Below are 18232 nucleotides of genomic sequence, written 5' to 3'. Positions count from 1 at the left end.
AAGTTGTCAAGAAGGTTTTAGGAAAGCGGAAGGAAAGAGAATGGAGCAGTTGACGGAAGCGGACTCCCGGGGGTAGTAGGGAGGAGGAGCGGCCTGCATACCCGACATCAAGGGAGGCGTCGAAAAAAGGATCATGGGCTGGATTAGCAGGCATGGAAGACAAATGGCTAGCATAACGACTCAGAAGGACTGCCCGCCGATTGGACAGCGGAGGTTCAGCAGTCTCAGCATAAAGGCTTTCCACAGGGCTGGTGTAAAAAGCTCCAGACACTAAACGTAATCCACGGTGGTGGATAGAGTCGAGACGCCGAAGAATAGACGGCCGAGCAGAGGAGTAGACTATGCTTCCATAATCCAATTTCGAGCGCACTAAGGCGCGATAGAGGCGGAGAAGGACCACTCGGTCCGCTCCCCAAGAGGTGCCATTCAGGACACGGAGGGTGTTAAGGGAACGCAGACAGCGAGCCGAAAGATAGGAAACGTGGGAGGACCAGCACAGTTTTCTGTCAAACATAAGACCCAAGAATTTAGCGACGTCGGAGAACGGAAGGTTGACAGGACCTAGATGTAAGGAGGGCGGAAGAAACTCCTTACGTCGCCAAAAATTAACACAAACAGTCTTACTGGGTGAGAAACGGAAGCCGGTTTCGATGCTCCACGAGTGGAGGCGATCGAGACATCCTTGAAGACGTCTTCCAAGAAGGCTGGTCCGTTGAGAGCTGTAGTAGATCGCAAAATCGTCCACAAAGAGGGAGCCCAAGACATCAGGAAGGAGACAATCCATAATTGGATTAATGGCAATGGCAAACAGTACAACACTCAGCACGGAGCCCTGGGGTACCCCGTTTTCTTGGGAGAAAATACGGGATAGAGTAGTGTTCACCCGCACCCTAAATGTGCGCTCTGCCATAAATTCGCGAAGAAAAAGGGGCAGCCGGCCTCGAAAGCCCCAAGAGAACAGTGTGCGGAGGATGCCTGTCCTCCAACAGGTATCGTATGCTCTCTCCAGATCAAAAAATATTGCTACCGTTTGGCGTTTCCGGAGGAAATTGTTCATGATATAAGTGGAGAGAGCAACAAGATGGTCAACGGCAGAACGATGTTGTCGGAATCCGCATTGGGCTGGTGTTAAAAGACTGCGGGATTCCAGCCACCAAGCTAAACGGTAATTCACCATACGCTCCAAAACCCTACAGACACTACTCGTGAGAGAAATGGGGCGATAGCTAGAGGGGAGATGTTTGTCCTTTCCAGGTTTCGGAACGGGAACGACAATAGCTTCCCGCCATCGCCTGGGAAAGGTACTGTCGGTCCAAATTCGATTATAAAGGCGAAGGAGGTAGCGCAGGCTATGGGTTGATAAATGCAGCAACATTTGGACATGGATACCATCCGGTCCTGGGGCGGAGGAGCGAGAAGAAGAGAGTGCATGTTGGAGTTCGCGCATGGAGAAAACAGTATTGTAGCTTTCGCGATTTTGAGAGGAGAAAGCAAGATGTCGCACTTCCGCTGCACGTTTCTTCGGGAGAAACGCTGGCGGGTAATTTGAAGAGCTCGAAATCTCAGCAAAGTGCTGACCCAATGAGTTAGAAATTGCGACGGGGCCCACTAAGGTATCATGCGCGACAGTGAGCCCAGAGACCGGGGAGAAACTAGGCGCGCCTGAGAACCGTCGAAGCCGACTCCAAACTTCCGAGGAGGGAGTGAAGGTGTTAAATGAGCTAATAAAGAATTGCCAGCTTGCCTTCTTGCTATCGCGGATGACGCGACGGCATCGCGCACGGAGCTGCTTATATCGGATACAGTTGGCCAAAGTTGGATGGTGACGGAAAATGCGAAGAGCACGTCGCCGCTCACGTATTGCGTCACGGCATGCCTCGTTCCACCAAGGAACTGGGGGGCGCCGGGGCAATTCGGAGGTGCATGGTATTGAACGTTCCGCAGCTGTGAGAATAACGTCGGTAAAATGTGTGACCTCATTGTCGACGCTGGGAAAGCGACGGTCATCGAATGTCGCTAGAGACGAAAAAAGTGTCCAATCGGCTTGGGCAAACTTCCAGCGTCGCGAGCGCAGATATGGCAGTTGAGGCTGCAGTCGAAGGACACATGGAAAGTGGTCACTCGAGTGTGTATCAGCAAGGGCGAACCATTCGAAGCGCCGGGCTAGCGGAACAGTACCGACCGCAAGATCCAAATGAGATAAATTTGCCGTGGAGGCAGACAAAAACGTGGGGACCCCAGTGTTGAGGCAGACTAGATCCGCTTGGTGGAAGACGTCTAGCAATAGTGAGCCACGTGGACAAGGATGTGGAGATCCCCAAAGCGGGTGGTGGGCATTGAAGTCCCCAACCAGCAAATAGGGGGGTGGAAGCTGATCAAGAAGATGAAGGAGATCAGCTCGTGCCAGAGGTGTAGACGATGGAATGTATACCGTACATAGAGAAAACGTGTATCCAGAAAGGGAAAGACGGACGGCGACAGCTTGGAAGGAACTGTTTAAGGGGAGTGGGTGATAATGGAGAGTATCATGGAGCAGAATCATGAGTCCTCCATGGGCTGGAGTGCCTTCAACAGAGGGGAGGTCATATCGGACGGACTGAAAATGAGGGAGAACAAAGCGGTCATGGGGACGCAGCTTTGTTTCCTGAAGACAGAAGATGACCGGCGAGTAGGATCGTAAGAGGATCGACAATTCATCCCGATTGGCGCGAATGCCGCGGATATTCCAGTGGATAATGGACATAGGGTGAACAGAAAATGGAGAAACGTGACCAAGGGTGCTGTCAACTCAACGACTGCTCAGAGCTTGCGACCGACAGCATGGAATGGCATTCAGTCGAAGGCAGAAGATCCTGATCCATAGGCTGGTCAGGAGCAGCTCCTGCCACCAACGATCGGCCAGTTGACCGGCCACCAGCAGTGCGCCTCGGCGACACGGAAGATGGCCGAGGGCGATTTCCGCCAGGTGGTGCTGTAGTTGGGACACGCCTTGGCGGAGAAGGAGAGGAACTGTGTTTCTTCGTAGCCTTCTTGGAGGTATGATGTTTAGATGAAGGAGGAACTGATGGTTGTGAAGTTGCAGTACGTAAAAACTCTTCACGAGAATGCTCTTTTTTCGACGACTTGGCGTCTGACTTTTGGGCTCGAGATTTAGCAGAACCCGACGAAGGGTGAGCCATAGAGTGGGCAGGCGAAAGTGGTGAGGTTGAACGGGCGATCTTTGCGCTGGCTGATCTGACGACCGTGGTACTAAATGTGAGGTCGCAAGTCTGCGTGGCCGCCTCCTTTGTTGGCCGAGGAGAAGCAAGGACAGTGCTGTATTTTCCTTTCTGAGGCACGGAGGGCTGTCGACTGGCGAGTAACTTTCGAGCAGCAAAGGTCGACACCTTTTCCTTCACTCTTATTTCCTGGATGAGCTTTTCATCCTTAAAAACGGGGCAATCTCGAGAGGAAGCAGCGTGGTCACCCATACAGTTGATGCAGTGTGGGGATGAAGGTGGACAAGCACCCTCATGGGCATCCTTGCCACACGTAACACATTTGGCCGGATTGGAACAGGACTGGCTGGTGTGATTGAACCGCTGACATCGATAGCAACGCGTAGGGTTTGGGACATAAGGGCGAACGGAAATGATCTCATAGCCTGTTTTGATTTTTGATGGAAGTTGAACTTTGTCAAATGTCAAGAAGACAGTACGGGTTGGAATGATGTTCGAGTCAACCCTTTTCATAACCCGACGAACAGCGGTGACGCCCTGGTCAGACAGGTAGTGCTGAATTTCTTCGTCAGACAATCCATCGAGGGAGCGTGTATAAACGACTCCACGCGAGGAATTTAAGGTACGGTGCAGTTCCACCCGGACAGGGAAGGTGTGGAGCAGAGAAGTACGCAGCAATTTTTGAGCCTGGAGGGCACTGTGTGTTTCTAACAACAGGGTACCATTCCGTAATCTGGAACAAGACTTTACAGGACCCGCAATTGCGTCGACACCTTTCTGAATAATGAAAGGGTTGACCGTGGAAAAGTCGTGACCTTCGTCAGACCGAGAAACAACAAGGAACTGTGGCAACGATGGAAGAACCGTCTGTGGCTGAGACTCAGTGAACTTACGTTTGTGAGCAGACATAGTGGAAGGTGAGGAAACCATTGCGGAAGAAACCCCCATGATTACCGGCGTCTTCGATGGCGCGCTCCTCCCTTGTGGGGGCCCTCACCGAGGGCACACCCGCCTTAGGTGATTGGTCACACCTCAGGTCACACCTCCCGACAAACGGTCGGAGGGACCAATCGGCACTTTCGGAAGGTATCAGCTCGGGTAATCACCCCTCCCTGGGCCTGGCCTTTACCAGGGGGTACGTACGTGTCCTACCTGTCTACCCGGGGCGGGGAATTACGCGTTACCCCGTCACCGGCTACGCATGGAAGTGCGTGGGTCGGCCTTCAGACACGCACAGGGAGGAAGAAAGAGAAAGGGAAAGGAAAGAAGAGGGGGTCTCAAACGCCGCAGCGGAGAAAAGGGTAAAGAGAAGAGGTAAGGAAAGGAGAAGGACAAAGGAAGGAAGAAGACAGACAAGCAAGGAAGAAGAAGAATGCGGCACATTTACAAGCGTCCGTCTCCGGACGTAGGCGCAAACCATACTCCCAGAGGGGGAGAAAGTGAAGGAAAGAGCCAGAGGTGAGGGGGGGGGGGGGTGAAGACAGGGGATGGGGAAGGATGCGGAAAGGGAAGGTATGCAGCCCGGAAAGGAAGGAAGGCCACATTAGCTCGGGGCCCCGTGCTCGCTACGCACGTATCCACAAAAGAGTTGTGGATCCCCTGGGGGGCATCGGGGAGAGGCTACAACCCTGTCTCACTCCCTTCCCAACCACTGCTTCCCTTTCATGTCCCTCGACTCTTATAACTGCCATCTGCTTTCTGTACAAATTGTAAATAGCCTTTCGCTCCCTGTATTTTACCCCTGCCACCTTCAGAATTTGAAAGAGAGTATTCCAGTCAACATTGTCAAAAGCTTTCTCTAAGTCTACAAATGCTACAAATGTAGGTTTGCCTTTCCTTAATCTTTCTTCTAAGATAAGTCGTAAGGTCAGTATTGCCTCACGTGTTCCTACATTTCTATGGAATCCAAACTGATCCTCCCCGAGGTCGGCCTCTACCAGTTCCTCCATTCGTCTGTAAAGAATTCACGTTAGTATTTTGCAGCTGTGACTTATTAAACTGATAGTTCGGTAATTTTCACATCTGTCAACACATGCTTTCTTTGGGATTGGAATTATTATATTCTTCTTGAAGTCTGAGGGAATTTCGCCTGTCTCATACATCTTGCTCACCAGATGGTAGTTTTGTCAGGACTGGCTCTCCCAAGGCTGTCAATAGTTCCAATGGAATGTTGTCTACTCCGGGGGCCTCGTTTTGACTCAGGTCTTTCAGTGCTCTGTCAAACTCTTCACGCAGTATCATATCTCCCATTTCATCTTCATCTACAGCCTCTTCCATTTCCATAATATTGTCCTCAAGAACATCGCCCCTGTATAGACCCTCTATATACTCCTTCCACCTTCCTGTTTCCTTCTTTGCTTAGAACTAGGTTTCCATCTGAGCTCTTGATATTCATGCAAGCGGTTCTCTTTTCTCCAAAGGTCTCTTTAATTTTTCTGTAGGCAGTATCTATCTTACCCCTAGTGAGATAAGCCTCTAAATCCCTACATTTGTCCTCTAGCCATAGCCATGGCTGCTTAGCCATTTTGCACTTCCTGTCAATCTCATTTTTGAGACATTTGTATTCCTTTTTGCCTGCTTCATTTACTGCATTTTTATATTTTCTCCTTTCATCAGTTAAATTCAGTATCTCTTCTGTTAACCAATGATTTCTACTAGCCATCGTCTTTTTACCTACTTGATCCTCTGCTGCCTTCACTATTTCATCCCTCAAAGCCACTCATTCTTCTTCTACTGTATTTCTTTCCCCCATTTCTGTCAATTGTTCCCTTATGCTCTCCCTGAAACTCTGTACAACCACTGGTTTAGTCAGTTTATCCAGGTCCCATCTCCTTAAATTCCCACCTTTTTGCACTTCCTTCAGTTTTAATCTACAGTTCATAACCAATAGATTGTGGTCTGAGTCCACATCTGCCCCTGGAGATGTCTTACAATTTAAAACCTGGTTCCTAAATCTCTGTCTTACCATAATATAATCTATCTGATACCTTCTACTATCTCCAGGGCTCTTCCATGTATACAACCTTCTTTCATGATTCTTGAACCAAGTGTTAGCTATGGTTAAGTTATGCTCTGTGCAAAATTCTACCAGGCGGCTTCCTCTTTCATTTCTTAGCCCTAATCCATATTCACCTACTATGTTTTTCCTTCTCTTCCTTTTCCTACTGTTGAATTCCAGTCACCCATGACTATTAAATTTTCATCTCCCTTCACTACCTGAATAATTTCTTTTATCTCATCATACATTTCATCAATTTTTTCATCATCTGCAGAGCTAGTTGGCATCTAAACTTGTACTACTGTAGTAGGCATGGGCTTTGTCTCTATCTTGGCCACAATAATGCGTTCACTATGCTGTTTGTAGTAGCTTACGCTCAGTCCTATTTTTTTATTCATTATTAAACCTACTCCTGCATTACCCCTACTTGATTTTGTATTTATAACCCTGTATTCTCCTGACCAAGAGTCTTGTTCCTCCTGCCACTGAACTTCACTAATTCCCACTATATCTAACTTTAACCCATCCATTTCCCTTTTTAAGTTTTCTAACCTACCTGCCAGATTAAGGGATCTGACATTCCACGCTCCGATCCGTAGAACTCCAGTTTTCTTTCTCCTGATAACGATGTACTATTGAGTAGTCCCCGCCCAGAGATCCGAATGGGGGACTATTTTACCTCCGGAATATTTTACCCAAGAGGATGCCATCATCATTTAATCATACAGTAAAGCTGCATGCCCTCGTGAAAAATTATGGCTGTAGTTTCCCCTTGCTTTCAGCCGTTCGCAGTTCCACAACAGCAATGCCATTTTGGTTAGCCTTACAAGGCCAGATCAGTCAATCATCCAGACTGTTGCCCCTGCAACTACTGAAAAGGCTGCTGCCCCTCTTCAGGAACCACACGTTTGTCTGGCCTCTCAACAGATACCCCTCCGTTGTGGTTGCACCTACGGTACGACTATCAGTATCGTTGAGGCACGCAAGCCTCCCCACCAACGGCAAGGTCCATGGTTCATGGGGGATGGGGGTTATATAGATAACAAACAGCAAAGGGCCTATAACACTACCTTGGGGAACACCAGAAATCACTTCTGTTTTATTCAATGACTTTCCGTCAATTACTATGAACTGTGACTTCTCTGACAGGAAATCACAAATCCAGTAACATAACTGAGACGATATTCCATAAGCACGCAATTTCACAACAAGCCGCTTGTGTGGTACAGTGTCAAAAGCCTTCCGGAAATCCAGAAATATGGAATCGATTTGAAATCCCTTATCATTAGCACTCAACACTTCATGTGAATAAACAGCTAGTTGTGTTTCACAATGAAAGAATACAAGAACTGAGGGTTGGCTGAGTAAACAATGGAGGGATACACGGAAGGAATTCCTAGGACAGTGAGCTGAAAATGAAATTGAGGTGGACAAGGTAAGTATCTACATGAAATTCTACAAGATAAAATCGAGGTAACAATATTAATGGAAAGTGAGTATGTGACAGAAGATGGGCAGAAGAAACATGAATGCATACAGCTGAAGACTTAATGTATGGGGAAGTACAGAGAAGGCCTGTATATGACAATGGATGTCACACAACAGACAGTGACATTTATAAGTCTGTAAGCATTGTTTTGCACAAGTATCCCATGTTCAACACCACATGTGCTTCCAATGTTGTATGATGGCAGGTGCTCAATACACAATGGTTGATAAAACATTTACTGGTCAGTACATTAACCCAATATGAGTTTACTGATAATTCTTAATGATAACTAATCCAAAACGATGGCATTCTCTCAGTATTTGGTTCTTCATGTACTTTTACTAATTCAACATTACCACAAAAAGAAACAGTTTATAAATCATTTTCAAACTTATAAACTGGTGGGTATCATAAATAATACAACAGAGAATGACAAGAGTCCAAACACAATTTTTGGTATCACAAACTAGGTGACGCATCAGACACTTAAATGGGCAGAATATTATTCTACTCCCTGTCTAGCCACCCACAGTAATGTCTCTCATGCTTTCCCCAAATTGCTTAAGTTGACTGACAGCATGATACCTTGCAAAAAGCAACAGTCAGTTTCATGTGCCATGCATGTCCTATCTAAGCTCATACTCTCTCTAATAGCGCTACTGCTAGTACATTGAACAGCAATTTGCCTGTCAAAATATTTTTATCATACTGCAATCCAAGTATGTTTCTTTTATGCAAATCTATGTTCAGTCAAACATGTATGTAATTCTCAGCAGAATAGAGTCATAACGAAATTGAAAGTACTTTTAATATTAGTTAACCAAATCCATTAAGATTAAGTATTTATTATGCTACACTTACGATGAACAGTGTTAGTATCAGGCTAATTTAAAAACAACTTAGTAAAATTTCCATATTATTGTTATTTATCTTGATTTCCTAGACACAAATGAGAATGAGTATGTTCTTGAAAGAGAACAGATAACTTACTGACCTGATTGAGGTATTTTCCAGCATAAAATGTTTTATAACCAAGAGCTCTCAGAGGAACTGGTAAAGCATATGGTTCCAGTTCATTTTGCCATTTCCTCCCAAAACAATTCCCTTCAAATGAATTGTTCACAGTGCGATGATTATGCTGGTAAAGGCCCGTTAAAATAGATGTTCTGCTGGGACAGCATATAGGTGTCGTAACAAACTGTAAGAACTCAACAGGTCATTTCATTGCAGGCAACAGTAAATGTCAAAACAGTGGCAGGTTACATTGAGTCCTTCAGTCCTATCTATACAAGCAGTGAAACATAGTTGCTATTTACAAGCTTCTCTTACACTTATTTAAACTTTTCTTATGTTCTGTGTTACAAACATAATTTCAATCTAAAGGTATGATGCACCAAAACATTATGACCAATTGCCTATTAATGTGTTGGTCCATGATTCTGCATGGCATGGATTTGACAAGTCCTTGGTAGGTTTGCGGAACTATGTGGCACCAGATTTCTATCCACAGGTCATGCAATTCCCTTAAAGTATATGACGATGGTTTGCAAGCATGGAGCTATCAGTTGATAAAGTACCAAATGTGTTCCAGTGAGTTCAGATCAGGCACATTTGGTGGCCAAGACACCAACACGAGTTCACCATCAGGATGCTCAAACCATTCTAACATGATTCAGACAGTTTTCCTGTTAGAAGATGCCACCATCATTGGGAATAAAATCAAACATGAAGGAATGCAGCTGGTTTGCAATAATGGTCACATAATCCACAGCTGTGATGGTGACTCCGATTACTATCATAGGTCTCATGGAAGGGCAGGTGAATGCCCCCCACAGTACAATACAGTCTCCAGTGGCCAACCTGGCGTAACAAGAAACATGATTCACTTGACCAGGCAACACATTCCCATTGAGCCATGGTCCAAACTCAATGATACCATGCCCACTGAAGTCTTAATTGATGATGTTGCTGGGTGAACATAGGCACATGCTGCGGAGCCGCATGTTCAAAAATATGCACTCTGAAATTCTTTTGCCTGCATTAGAATTGTAATTTGTGATCAGGTCTGCCTCAGTTAACCATCTATCCTGCTTTACAGTGCAGGCAAGCCTCCAACCTTCACAATCAGTCTGATGTGTTGACAACCAACACCTTGTCACCTACTCGTGGTTTTAACAGCTTTCAAACAGTTTCCATAGATGCTCACCACAGCAGCATGCGAACAGATGACCACCTCTGCTGTTTCTGAAAGTTTGGTTTACAAATGCTGGGTAATAACAATCTGCAATTTGTCATAGTCACTTCACCAGCATTCAGTCTCTTTTTTGGACAATGGTCGTATTGTTTCGGCTCATCAGTGTATGTTAACATGTTCAGACAAGTACTTTCCATAAATTGGTTATGTTAAATGTATTGTATGATGGAAGGAGAAGTGCTAGTTAAACTATCACAAGGTGTTACTTAGCTCACACAGTTGGGCATAGAAATATACTGTAGTGATAGAAATTCAGCACTCAGCCAGTCTCACATTCTGTTCACTTCTTTATAAACTATATTTGCATCTTCAAAAATGACATTTCTGACATGTGTGCCAAATGCTTTCCCAAACAGAATGAATACGTATGTGTATGTAATAAGACTACAAAAACAGAGTTTCTTGTAAAGTGTCCTACTTTAAAAATTTACTTTGTCCTCCACATGAGTGTATGTTTCAAAATGACACATCAGAAATGTATGTCAATATTCACTTTTTCAGTTTCTTTGCACATGCAGAAATGACAATATGTTGTCTGAAAGCTCCATTTATCAAGTATATTAAGAGTACAGACAGTGGAAAGTCCAAGTAGGAATATCAAAAATATTATGAAAAGGATATATTGCTACTCACCATAAAGATGACATGTTAAGTCACAGACAGGTACAACAAAAAGATTGTTACACATTGAGCTTTCAGCCTAAGCCATCTCCAGAAAGCAAACACACAAATTTGCACAAGCACACCTCAGATGTATCCTTTCTTTCGGAGTGCTAGTTCTGCAAGGTCGGCAGGAGAGCTTCTGTAAAGTTTGGAAGGTAGGAGACGAGATACTGGCAGAAGTAAAGCTGTGAGTACCGGGCGTGAGTCATGCTTCGGTAGCTCAGATGGTAGAGCACTTGCCCACGAAAGGCAAAGGTCCTGAGTTCGAGTCTCGGTCGGGCACACAGTTTTAATCTGCCAGGAAGTTTCGACACATGAATAGATTGGCATACGAGGGGGCCATCCTGGTACCCATGGCTGTTCCCTTTAATTGTTGGTATGTCTGGCCTTCAAAAGTGAAGAAGTTGTGGGTCAGGATGAAGCTGGCTAAGGTAATGAGGAAAGAGGTTTTAGGTAGGATGGCAGGTGATCGGCGTGAAAGGAAGTGCTCCATCGCAGTGAGGCCCTGGACGTGCGGAATATTTGTGTATAAGGAAATGGCATCAATGGTTACAAGGATGGTTTCCGGGGGTAACAGACTGGGTAAGGATTCCAGGCATTCGAGAAAGTGGTTGGTGTCTTTGATGAAGGATGGGAGACTGCATGTAATGGGTTGAAGGTGTTGATCTACGTAGGCAGAGATACGTTCTGTGGGGGCTTGGTAACCAGCTACAATGGGGCGGCCGGGATGATTGGGTTTGTGAATTTTAGGAAGAATGTAGAAGGTAGGGGTGCGGGGTGTCGGTGGGGTCAGGAGGTTAATGGAGTCAGGTGAAAGGTTTTGTTGGGGGCCTAAGGTTCTGAGGATTCCTTGAAGCTCCACCTGGACATCAAGAATGGGATTACCCTGGCAAACTTTGTATGTGGTGTTGTCTGAAAGCTGACGCAGTCCCTCAGCCACGTACTCCCGATGATCTAGTACCACAGTCGTGGAACCCTTGTCCGCCGGAAGAATGACGATGGATTGGTCAGCCTTCAGATCACGGATAGCCTGGGCTTCAGCAGTGGTGATGTTGGGAGTAGGATTAAGGTTTTTTAAAAAGGATTGAGAGGCAAGGCTGGAAGTCAGAAATTCCTGGAAGGTTTGGAGAGGGTGATTTTGAGGAAGAGGAGGTGGGTCCCGCTCTGACGGAGGATGGAACTGTTCCAGGCAGGGTTCAATTTGGATAGTGTCTTGGGGAGTTGGATCATTAGGAGTAGGATTAGAATCATTTGTGGCAAAGTGATATTTCCAGCAGAGAGTACGAGTGTAGGACAGTAAATCTTTGACGAGGGCTGTTTGATTGAATCTGGGAGTGGGGCTGAAGGTGAGGCCTTTGGATAGGACAGAGGTTTCGGATTGGGAGAGAGGTTTGGAGGAAAGGTTAACTACTGAATTAGGGTGTTGTGGTTCCAGATTGTGTTGATTGGAATTTTGAGGTTTTGGAGGGAGTGGAGCTGGAAGTGGGAGATTGAGTAGATGGGAGAGACTGGATTTGTGTGCAATGAGAGGAGGTTGAGGTTCGCTGGAAAGGTTGTGAAGGGTGAGTGAGTTATCTTTCCAGAGGTGGGAAACCAGGAGATTGGATAGTTTTTTGAGGTGGAGGGTGACATGCTGTTCTAATTTGCGGTTGGCCTCTAGGAGGATGCTCTGAACAGCCGGTGTGGACGTGGGAGAGGAAAGATTGAGGACTTTTATTAGGGATAGGAGCTGACGGGTGTGTTCATTGGCTGAGTTGATGTGTAGGTGAAGGATTAGGTGGGTGAGGGCAATGGATTGTTCAGTTTGGAACTGGTATAGGGACTGATGGAAAGAAGGGTTGCAGCCAGAGATGGGAACTTTAAGTGTGAGGCCTTTGGGGGTAATGCCAAATGTCAGACAAGCCTGAGAAAATAAAATGTGGGACCGTAATCTGGCTAGGGCGAAGGCATGTTTGCGGAGGGAATGTAAATAAAACTTAATGGGGCCGTTGTGGGGGTGTTGTGAGGGTGACATGGTATTAGAAGGTGGAAAGTGTAACATGAGGCTGAAATGAAAATGAAAATAAAAATATATGGGGAGAGATAAAGGTGAACTAGCAAACAACTGGAGATCTGGTGTGAAAAAAGGCGAAAAAGTGTTGGTTAAAGCTGGGCTATGTTGATCCGGTGGTCCAGGGCCTCGCTGCGATGGAGCACTTCCTTTCACGCCGATCACCTGCCACCCTACCTAAAACCTCTTTCATCATTACCTTAGCCAGCTTCATCCTGACCCACAACTTCTTCACTTTTGAAGACCAGACATACCAACAATTAAAGGGAACAGCCATGGGTACCAGGATGGCCCCCTCGTATGCCAACCTATTCATGGGTCGCTTAGAGGAAGCCTTCTTGGTTACCCAGGCCTGCCAACCCAAAGTTTGGTACAGATTAATTGATGACTGTGGTGTCACCGCCAGAGACCACACTTGATAGGTGGTAGCCTTTAAATCGGCCGCAGTCCGTTAGTATGCGTCGGACCCGCGTGCCGCCACTATCAGTGATTGCAGACCGAGCGCCGCCACACGGCAGGTCTAGAGAGACTTCCTAGCACTCGCCCCAGTTGTACAGCCGACTTTGCTAGCGATGGTTCACTGACAAAATACGCTCTCATTTGCCGAGATGATAGCATAGCCTTCAGCTACGTCATTTGCTACGACCTAGCAAGGCGCCATTACCAGTTACTATTGATGTTGTAAAACATGTACCGTCAAGAGAGATGTTCACCAATTATGGATTAAAGTTAAAGTATTCCAACAGATACGTACTATTTTTGCTAGTCTCAATTCCTTGTCCTGTTCCAGACCTCACGCCAGCCTGTGTGAGCTTAAACGCGTGCCTATCGGCTTCCTGTCATAGTGGATTGGCTGTCTTGCCAGTCCACAACAATGACATCTTCATGATCTGGACTCACAGTGAAGAAGAACTCCAGAATATCCTCTACAACCTCAACTCCTTTGGTTCCATCAGATTCACCTGGTCCTACTCCAAATCCCATGCCACTTTCCTTGACATTGACCTCCATCTGTCCAATGGCCAGCTTCACACATCCGTCCACATCAAACCCATCAACAAGCAACAGTACCTCCATTATGACAGTTGCCACCCATTCCACATCAAACGGTCCCTTCCCTACAGCCTAGGTCTTCATGGCAAACGAATCTGCTCCAGTCCAGAATCCCTGAACCATTACACCAACAACCTGAAAACAGCTTTCGCATCCCGCAACTACCCTCCCGACCTGGTACAGAAGCAAATAACCAGAGCCACTTCCTTATCTCCTCAAACCCAGAACCTCCCACAGAAGAACCACAAAAGTGTCCCACTTGTGACAGGATACTCTCCGGGACTGGATCAGACTCTGAATGTGGCTCTCCAGCAGGGATACAACTTCCTCAAATCCTGCCCTGAAATGAGATCCATCCTTCATGAAATCCTCCCCACTCCACCAAGAGTGTCTTTCCGCCATCCACCTAACCTTTGTAACCTCTTAGTTCATCCCAATGAAATCCCCAAACCACCTTCCCTACCCTCTGGCTCCTACCCTTGTAACCGCCCCCGGTGTAAAACCTGTCCCATGCACCCTCCCACCACCACCTACTCCAGTCCTGTAACCCGGAAGGTGTACACGATCAAAGGCAGAGCCACGTGTGAAAGCACCCACGTGATTTACCAACTGACCTGCCTACACTGTGAAGCTTTCTATGTGGGAATGACCAGCAACAAACTGTCCATTCACATGAATGGACACAGGCAGACAGTGTTTGTTGGTAATGAGGATCACCCTGTGGCTAAACATGCCTTGGTACACGGCCAGCACATCTTGGCACAGTGTTACACCGTCCGGGTTATCTGGATACTTCCCACTAACACCAACCTGTCAGAACTCCGGAGATGGGAACTTGCCCTTCAGTATATCCTCTCTTCTCGTCATCCGCCAGGCCTCAACCTCCGCTAATTTCAAGTTGCCGCCGCTCATACCTCACCTGTCTTTCAACAACATCTTTGCCTCTGTACTTCCGCCTCGACTGACATCTCTGGACAAACTCTTTGCCTTTACAAATGTCTGCTTGTGTCTGTGTATGTGCGGATGGATGTGTGTGTGTGTGTGTGTGTGCGAATGTATACCTGTCCTTTTCTCCCCCTAAGGTAAGTCTTTCCGCTCCTGGGATTGGAATGACTCCTTACCCTCTCCCTTAAAACCCACATCCTTTCATCTTTCCCTCTCCTTCCCTCTTTCTTGATGAAGCAACCGTTGGTTGCGAAAGCTTGAATTTTGTGTGTATATATATCAAATTTTATAACTTCTTTTTTACCTAGCTGTTCTTAAAAGTCTTACCGCATTAGGGAAGGTAATTCCCTCGTTGGCTATAAGTTTCTGTGTTTTCTTCATAGGAGTCTGAAAATAAAACAAAATCAGCTTGAGTGACTCGGATTTTTTTCATGTTATACTGCACAAATACAATTTTAAATCACATGCCACCAATCATTATTTGACCAATGAAATAAGAAAAAGAAGACAAATAACTTATTTCCATTGACAAGAAAGTGCTTCATACTTTATTATTTGCGTGACATGTTTCACCTAATGCATGTGCAATGGAACTTTGAACAACTGTCTGCACATCTTTGCAGAAATAAGACCTTTTTTCTTATTTACAGTGCTGAATACAATCTTTTTTCTCATCTATTCAGTACGAGTAAATTTTTTCTCACAACCACATGAACATCTAATAAATGAAAACTGTATCATTTGATTAAGAAAACAATGCTTCACTTTTAGGAACAGTGAGGAGGTGGGGAAGATAGGGAGAGGGAGAGACCAGAGGAAATTTGGAGAATCTGTTGACAAGTAGTCAGGTCATTCCAGGTGAATCCGTCTTATGATATTCAGGGCAGAAAGGGCACATAAACACAGATAAGTTACATATAAGAACACTGTTAGGTTAAATTCAATTGAAGAACACAGATAGAAGCACTGGAATGAAGATAAATGCAGTAACAAATAGATATAACACACAGTATGTGAAAAGTAACCACACAGTTCAAAAAAGGAATTACAAGAGTGACTCAAACATAAACTGGAATGTTTTCAATAAGTTTACGTAATCTTAACAAAAATTTATACACATGAACTTTTTTTTTCACATTGTCTCCTTAACAGGAAACACATTTTTCCCAGAGGATAGGGAGTTTCTTGGTCCTGCTTTTGTAAAATGAACAAGGCTGTTAGAGCAGCCAGTTGCACATGAACACATCGACAGCGCCATCATCATCATCAAATCTGTGTCCTATGACTGCTTCTTTTAGTGGTCCAAGTAAATGAAAATCACAGGGTGATACTCCAGATCCTTGGGAGGATGTTATAGTGTGGTCCACAACAGCTACTGAACTTTTTGTTACGTGCACCATCACATCTCGGATTGGAAATAGATGTCTTTTCAAAAGATATGCATGTTTTGTATGGTCAAAAAGTTGACAACAGTACACAGTGTTCACAGTATGGTGTTCATGGAAAAAAATGATCCAAAGAAAACCTTTAAAACCCAAGAAGAATGTTGAGAGAACTTTCCCAGCAAAGAGACAGCTTTTGGCTTTGGCAGGTGCAGATTTGTCGTTTTTGTGTCACACCATGCTGCTATTTTTTTATTTCAGGGTGTAAGTAATGAGTGCTGTCAACAAGGGATCTCAGATCAATTCCATATTCCTAGATTTCCAGAAGGCTTCTGATACCGTACCTCACAAGTGACTATTAACCAAATTGCGCGCATATGGAGTATTGTCTCAGTTGTGTGACTGGATTTGTGATTTCATCTCAGAGAGGTCACAGTTCGTAGTGATAGATGGTAAATCGAGTACAACAGAAGTGATATCTGGCGTTCTGCAAGGTAGTTTCATAGGCCCTCTGCTGTTCCTGATTTACATAAATGATCTAGGTGATAATCTGAGCAACCCCCTTAGATTGTTTGTAGATGACACTGTAATTTACCATCTAGTAAAATCATCAGACGATCAATTCCAATTACACAATGATCTAGAGAGAATTTCTGTATGGTGCGAAAACTGGCAATTGGCACTAAACACAGAAAAGTGCAAGATCATCCACATGCGTACTAAAAGAGATCTGATAAATTTTGGGTATACAATATATTGCACAAATCTAAGGGCTGTCAATTTGATTAAATACCTAGGAATTACAATTACAAGCAACTTAAATTGGAAAGACCACATACATAATATTGTGGAGAAGGTGAAACAAAGACTGCGCTTTGTTGGCAGAACACTTAGAAGATGTGACAAACCCACTAAAGAGACAGCCTGTATTACACTTGTCCATCCTCTGCTGGAATACTGCTGCACGGTGTGGGAGCCTTACCAGGTAGGATCGATGGAGGACATCGAAAAAGTGCAAAGAACGGCAGCTCATTTTGTGTTATTGCACAATAGGGGTGAGAGTGTCACTGATATGATACGCGAGTTGGGGTGGCAGTCACTGAAACAAAGGCGGTCTTCTTTGCGGCAAGATCTATTTACGAAATTTCAATCACCAACTTTCTCTTCTGAATGTGAAAATATTTTGTTGACACCCACCTACACATGGAAAAATGATCATCGTAATAAAATAAGAGAAATCAGAGCTCGAACGGAAAGATTTTGGTGTTCCTTTTTCCCATGCGCCATTCGAGTGTGGAATGATAGAGAAGTAGTATGAAAATGGTTCGATGAACCCTCTGCCACGCACTTAAGTGTGAATTGCAGAGTCACCATGTAAATGTAGATGTAGATGAATGGTGCACCCACGTTTCACCGCAAGTCACTATATGGTACAAAAAATGTTCCCTTTCAGTTTGGTAGTGTGTCAGTAGCTGTTTGCACACCTAAAGATGACACAGTTTGTGCTCTGCAGTGAAAAGACAAGGCACCCACCCTGCGGCCATTTTTTGAAATCTAAGGCTATCAGTAATGATCACCTGACCACTACTGTAGCTTACGCCAACCTCAATAGCTATTTCAGCAACTGTTATTTGGTGATCATCTTCAATAAGCTAGCTAACAGTGTGAATATTCTCCTGAGTCACGCTAGTCCTTGGGCAACATCAGTAAGCTGCTTTCTCAATAGTTTCTGGATCTCATAAAAAGTGTTTGTACCAACTGTCCTTCAGTCTTTTTCAGAGAGTTGTCCCTCAACTTTGCTACAAATTTCCAAAATTTTGGACAGTTTAATGACCTTTGTTGTGATAAAATTGATTTTAATGCATCATGTAACAGATGATGCATAAAAAGTTTTTGATGGTGCTGACCCCAGTCATAAAGCATTTTTTGAAAGAATGCACTGGCATTTGTCTGTATATTACTGCATTTTTCTTCTGTAAATCTAGATTTCGGATTTTACATTGCTATCAGGCAAAATGTACACAATAATGACGTAAAAGCCAAAATCTAGCTTATACAGAAGAAAAATTACAGTAATACACAGTCAAATGGTGATGTGCATCTGAAAAGAGACAGAGAGAGAGAGAGAGAGAGAGAGAGAGAGAGAGAGAGATTGGTACCTCTTGCTCTGACACTATGTT

General features: G+C 44.9%; 1 protein-coding gene across 2 annotated transcripts in view; it reads right to left on the bottom strand.

Annotated features, from left to right (window-relative positions):
* LOC124777339 (N-acetylglucosamine-6-sulfatase-like) overlaps positions 1-18232 on the bottom strand; it is a 68926-nt gene that overhangs the window by 18634 nt on the left and 32060 nt on the right. For both annotated transcript variants that reach the window (XM_047252704.1, XM_047252705.1), the window contains exons 2-3: positions 14998-15057; positions 8700-8903 (exon numbers count right to left, since the gene is read on the bottom strand). In XM_047252704.1, the coding sequence (XP_047108660.1) occupies positions 8700-8903; positions 14998-15057 (264 nt within the window). The remainder of the gene's footprint in view (positions 1-8699; positions 8904-14997; positions 15058-18232) is intronic.

Source organism: Schistocerca piceifrons, chromosome 2 (genome assembly GCF_021461385.2).
Source record: "Schistocerca piceifrons isolate TAMUIC-IGC-003096 chromosome 2, iqSchPice1.1, whole genome shotgun sequence".
NCBI lineage: Eukaryota > Metazoa > Arthropoda > Insecta > Orthoptera > Acrididae > Schistocerca > Schistocerca piceifrons.
Note: the sequence above shows the minus strand (reverse complement) of the source record. Positions and strands in the feature narration are given on the sequence as shown.